This window comes from Eurypyga helias, unplaced genomic scaffold, assembly GCF_000690775.1.
Source record: "Eurypyga helias isolate BGI_N326 unplaced genomic scaffold, ASM69077v1 scaffold37069, whole genome shotgun sequence".
In the NCBI taxonomy this organism is placed as follows: Eukaryota; Metazoa; Chordata; class Aves; order Eurypygiformes; family Eurypygidae; genus Eurypyga; species Eurypyga helias.
The window spans coordinates 330-5,817 of record NW_010270730.1 but is presented as its reverse complement, the minus strand read 5'-3'; the positions used below and the strand labels follow the sequence as shown (position 1 = coordinate 5,817).

The 5,488-nt window shown below is 39.3% G+C and overlaps 1 protein-coding gene across 1 annotated transcript; it reads right to left on the bottom strand.

Annotated features, from left to right (window-relative positions):
* Positions 1-4,015: 4,015 nt before the first annotated feature.
* Positions 4,016-5,387, bottom strand: LOC104514792 (glutamate receptor 4-like). Its single transcript, XM_010158560.1, has 2 exons — positions 5,300-5,387; positions 4,016-4,182 (listed from the first exon to the last, which is right to left on the bottom strand). The coding sequence occupies exons 1-2, from the start codon at positions 5,385-5,387 to the stop codon at positions 4,016-4,018; spliced, it is 255 nt and encodes an 84-aa protein (XP_010156862.1).
* Between the last annotated feature and the right edge of the window lie 101 nt (positions 5,388-5,488).

Genomic DNA, 5,488 nt, shown 5'->3' with positions numbered 1-5,488 from the left:
AAACAATTTATATTTGGAGGGGGGATTGTATCTACTGAGATTAAAATCAGGTAAGAACTGGATTGTGCAAAAGATGAAACAAGAGGAGTGTCTGATTTACCCCAAATTAGACTTATTAGGAATATATTCATCTCAGAATACACATGAAGTCAAACAGACTGAAAGGGAAGAGCTTTACTTTTAGTACGAAACTGATGAAAGACTTCAATCGATCTCTTTTCTTCCCCATTTAGCCTAATCCTGTACGTGAACTGCAAGACTGGTCGTACATTAAGGGTTTTTGAAACTTCAACAGAAAAATTCTCAACCACAAGACAAGACCTGGAAGGCAAATAGTTCTTTTTAAAATTAAAGAGCTGCCTCTCAGAAGCATGCAAGCAGGTTTCATGTTGACTGCGTTGCTGAGATATACTAATGTAATATAGATGGTGCATGGATATTTTGCATTCACCTAAAGAATAAATACAATCCTCTCCAAAAATCAATGCATTGCTCCAACATCTGAAATCAAGCTGAAGGTAGATTTCCAATCACAAGCAAAATTTCCTGCTTATAATGTGCGAACCAACGTATGCCAACAGTCAAATGTTTCAGCTCTGGTGTATTGTGTTCTGATGAGTAAGAATCTTGTACTATTCATGTTTTGCAATAATTTCAGCTCTTTCTGTCAGTAAGAGAGATTCTCTGAATAATGTATGTAGTGCAAAAGAAATGAACAGAGTTTAAATAAAACACACAAATGGGAAGGTAAAAGAAAGAGGACTATCTCCAAACTGATATAGATCAGATCAATTTTGCAAACTTACAACAGAGTTTATCTCCTTAAGCAACCTGTTTCGTATACATTCACAATTTAGAACAAAAATACTAATGTTCTGGGCCTGTTTAAAGAAAACAAAAACATGTAAGATAACCATCAGAAGATATATATTAAACTGAATATACAAAACTATTGCTGTTCCACAAGTACTCCTGGGTGAACATCTGGATGTATGCTTTTATCTAGTGAAAAAAAAAACCCATTCAAGTTTTTCCAGTGTTGCAGTGAGTTACCTGCTAATATGCCATCCATAATCCTTTGAAATATTCTGTTTACTGTCCCTAATACAAGCAAGGGGCCAGGCCCTGAATCTTCACAAGTAACCTCTGCAGCAAATGGAAACAGAAATAGAGGTAACTGGTCATGTCTCAGAGCTTTATGCTTGAACTCACATGAATATTCATTTCAGTCCAGCAGCTCTAAGGCTTTTGTACTGTGTATTTGGGACGTGTGTGCTGAGTAATTTCTACGCAAATAGCAAGATCCAAAGCTACTGTTTCACAGCGGTTCTGCAAAGAGTTATTTCATATTGCCATGAAATCACTTAATTCAGAGCTGATGGTGGGGGTTCTTTAATTAGGTTAGAAAATCTCACACATCTGCGCTTTAGAAGCCTCTGTCAAGCCAGCAAATTCAATCACATGGAAGTCGGTGTCCTCCAGCTATCAGACAATTGATTTTTGCAGGATTCTGCTCATATTTAGCTTAAGGGACATGCGATATGTTCATCCAGTTGTCAGTCAGTTTGCCTATGTTTTATTAGGAGAAGACTTGTTTAATAAATGTTCTTCAGTATTAAAATGTTTAAAAACAGAAGCAGCAGTCAGATTATTGGCACGAGACTGCAAAATGTGAAACAAATGCAAATGCAAACTAACGCAAAGAGACATGTTGGTTTAAGTTGGAAGTACAGACGTAAATACGGTCTGTAGGATTACGCCTATTCAATATGAACAGATACAGAATCATATGAACGTACACATATATAAACATACTCATTTACTTTCCCCCTCTTTCTCTGCCTCTCCCCATACTGTAAAGATTCATCCATCATCTCTGAGTCATTAAACTCTTCGGAACTGAAACTGGGTTCAGTTAAAAAAGAAAGAAAAAAAAAAAAAAGACCAAGTTATGAATCATGATTTCTATAAATGACAGCAAACATAAAAGGACAGGCTTTCCACAGTTAAAGCAAAGCAAGGTAAACATAACCAAGGGTGGCTGGAATGAGAGAAAAGAATCTGCTGCGAATAGTCTAAATAAGGAAAGTTTTGGGCAAACCCCTTTTGAATCTATGGTGTTAGTCTTACACAGAACTGGTTCAATTTCAGATTTAAGTTTTATTTTAAATTTATCCAAATCTGAATTAATTCACTAATATTCGAATGCAAATACTATGCAATACCCTTAAAAAGTAACAACAGCCAGAAATTATTTGGTAGAAATGGACACGTAGGCAGAATCTAAAAATAATTGACTTCACCTAAAATTACTGATTTCAATATATAAAAAATTTAGTCCCCGCCTCTCTCCCGAAAATGAAAGTTTAAAAAAGCTACTATGTCATTTGTCTTCATGGAATATATAATCAGTGCCTGCAAAAGTTGACATGCATTGTAATATTTTCTCAATGCACTACACCTGTATAGATCTGATTCCTTCCAGTTTCAAAGCACCTTTTGAAATGTTTTTTCCTTATGGAATTTGGTATCGATTTTCACGCTAAACACAACTAATACATTGCTTAATATAGAATTCACACTTAATGGGACATCAATCTTTCCTGCATAAAATAAATGGAGCTATTTTGGCAGCTCAGCAGCTTTTCTTGTTAAATAAGGTGGCAAGGTCATCTGAAACTTGGAGTACCAAAGACTCGTAGAAATAAATATAGCAATCATTCAATAAATTATACATGAGAACTGCACAGTACATTGTATGTTTACAGATTAAAAAGTGCCAGAGAGGTGGCTGTGAGAAAGTGAGGAGAAACACAGTACTTATTTTAAAGGCAGGATGAACAGTAAGACCTTCTCCAGCATGTTTCTATTTTAAACTCGCTCAGCAGTGTTGCTTAGGGCATCCACTTTCAGAGGCAATTCACTCTTGAATGAAGAGGAGGGATTCGAAAACTTAAAGGCCACAGAGGAAAACCTGTACAATCCTAAAATACGGACATCAAAGTAGTAATGCTGCTACAGTCTCCAGCTTTGCCACACTATATCCCACTGTCTTACATAATAACATGAATTCCTTTTTATAAGCCTGACATACTTGAAGATAAGTAGAAATAATGCTTTGCCACATTCAGAAATTAAGCAATATCCAGCACGTATTTTAACCAAGGCTAAAGACCCTGAGGTGATCTAAATGTAGGCAGTTCAGATAATTATACTCTGCTTAAAAAAAATCTAAAAAAAGGTAAATATTACCTCATTTGGTAAGGGCATATCTTTTTGATGTTTTCTTCCCATGGTGTGTGTACCTCTGTGTGTGTGTGCAGCTGTGTGTGTGTGTGTATAAAATATATAGTAGGAAGAGAATATTTGTTCCAGTTGAGGTGGTCTGTGAAATCAAGTAGATCAGATACTAACTTGATTTGGCACCAATGTATGGATGCATAGAGACATATCCACAGGATGTATGCATTACGAGATGGTAAGAGACATTTACAACCTAGAATATAAGAGCAGGGCTGCCTCAAGTGACATCACCAGATCAACTGCAGCGTCAACCAACTCAGATATATTATCCTGCACACCACTGCTTCCCTGTCTCCTTTCCAGCCATTAGAAAAGCATTTCTGAGCACAAATATTATCGTATATTTCCAAATACACACAAGGCATGCCATACCCAAAAGCGAGCAAGAGTAACTCTGGGGTTTACAGACTGATCGAGACATTCATAATTTTTCTTTACAACAACAAAATTCATCTCCATAGAAACTAGGAAGCAAAAAAACTACAGTAATAACACTAAAGTAAATGTCACATCAGGTTAGTCAGCAGAAGGCAGGAGAGGGGATTTTGCTCCAGTTAGAAACTAACAAGGATCGCTGCCCCTTTTGCTCTTCTGCAAATGATATCTATACTGAAGACAGACTTCCTGATGTATTTCCAATGCAAGACAATAATGTGGTTTTGTGTTATTTCCACTGCAATTTATTCGTAAGGTGGTCAGATTGATGGCATGTTTACTTACAGGCATTTGTTACAGCGAAGCTGTTAGCTGTTTCAATGTTGTCTACATGAGGAACCAAATTAAAAGGTGCTTCGGATGCATTGGGGCTGGTGTTATGAAGAAAAATAGCTAATCGAAAAGCAGTATATTCCTGATCTGTGTTCCTGATGAAGAGACCACCTACAAAAAACAGAAAAAAAGCAGAAAACAAAGCAAGTAGGGTGAATTATTTGCAAGCTACTTACTATCTTATAACACCAAGCAACTGTCTCTCCAAAAGCTGCACAGTAAGACAAGTCCGAAGACTTTAATGCATAATGAACTAATCATATTCATAATCACAACCACTGCCTTTAAATCACTGTCCTCAATCGATTTTAACCTCCCTGATGCATTCACGCTTCTTTTCTGACTTCTCAGTTTCCAGCTTTTCAAACATAAATACCCAGATTTGTCATGATTACAGTGACCTTTGACAGTGTTTAGCCTCCATCTCCCTGATACCGAACACACTGGTAAATCAGCTACTCAACAGCCTCTTACATTAAGTGGCAGGCTGATTAAGGGGAATGATGCTTTCTGGATTAAAAAAAAAAAAAGAAAATACCAACTCAGTGTAGAATAATCTGCACTGAACAGGAATATAATGAACTTTGCTCCTCTGCATCCATGTGCAGGCAGGGAGCAGCTCAGCCTTATTAGCAGCATCTTCCCAAGTCCACGAGAAATGATGCAGTGATGGAGCTGAGCTGGACAGAATTCAGATAGCTGCGTCCCATCCGAAACACGTCCGAAAGGAGGGAAGCAGGAGGAGATGGGAAAGCGGTAAGGATAGGGCACAAGACTACATAGAGAGACCTACAAAATCCTAAACTTTCCAACTACGAGAAGGGAAAGAAGGGCAGCGCTGCCTTTTACTCCCCATCCCTGTCGGCCACCGCAACCTCCGGTGCACGTAACTCGCCATCCCTCTGGGAGCCAGGCAAAAACGGGGGATGCCGGAGAGGGATGAAGCAGCCTGGGGGCATCAGCCCCGAACCCCTTTCTCCCCTTCCGATCCTTCACACCCCGGAGCTGGAACGAGTTCGAGAAAAGACAAGCATCCTCCCCACCGCACGCGAGCGCACACACATCTACGCACACGCACACAGATACACGCGGATTTTTCGTGAAGGCAGGGAAATGGGATGGCGTTGGACGAGAAATCCGCAAACTGCCTTCAGAGCCTCCTTTCCAACTCACTTTGCTAAAGGATTGAACCCCTGGACACGCGCACGCAGCCCAATGCAGCGCTTACCTATTTGCACGCTGCTAGGAAAAGCTCCCATTGCTAGTCCCCAAAAGCCAGAAAACAACAAGACAAGCTGTCTGCAAATTATCCTCATCTTCTCTCTTGCCTCTCTGTCTCGCCTTCTCCCGCTCGCTCGCTAGATGCTGCTCAGAGAGGCATTGAGGACGAGGTGGCTACGAACAAAATCAAGAATTT

Excerpts from the sequence above, each read along its gene's own strand:
- LOC104514792 (XM_010158560.1), bottom strand. The coding sequence starts at position 5,387 with ATGAGGATAATTTGCAGACAGCTTGTCTTGTTGTTTTCTGGCTTTTGG. Across the intron at positions 4,183-5,299 it reads TCCTAGCAGCGTGCAAATAG|GTGGTCTCTTCATCAGGAAC; the intron begins GTAAGCGCTGCA and ends TGTTTTTTGTAG.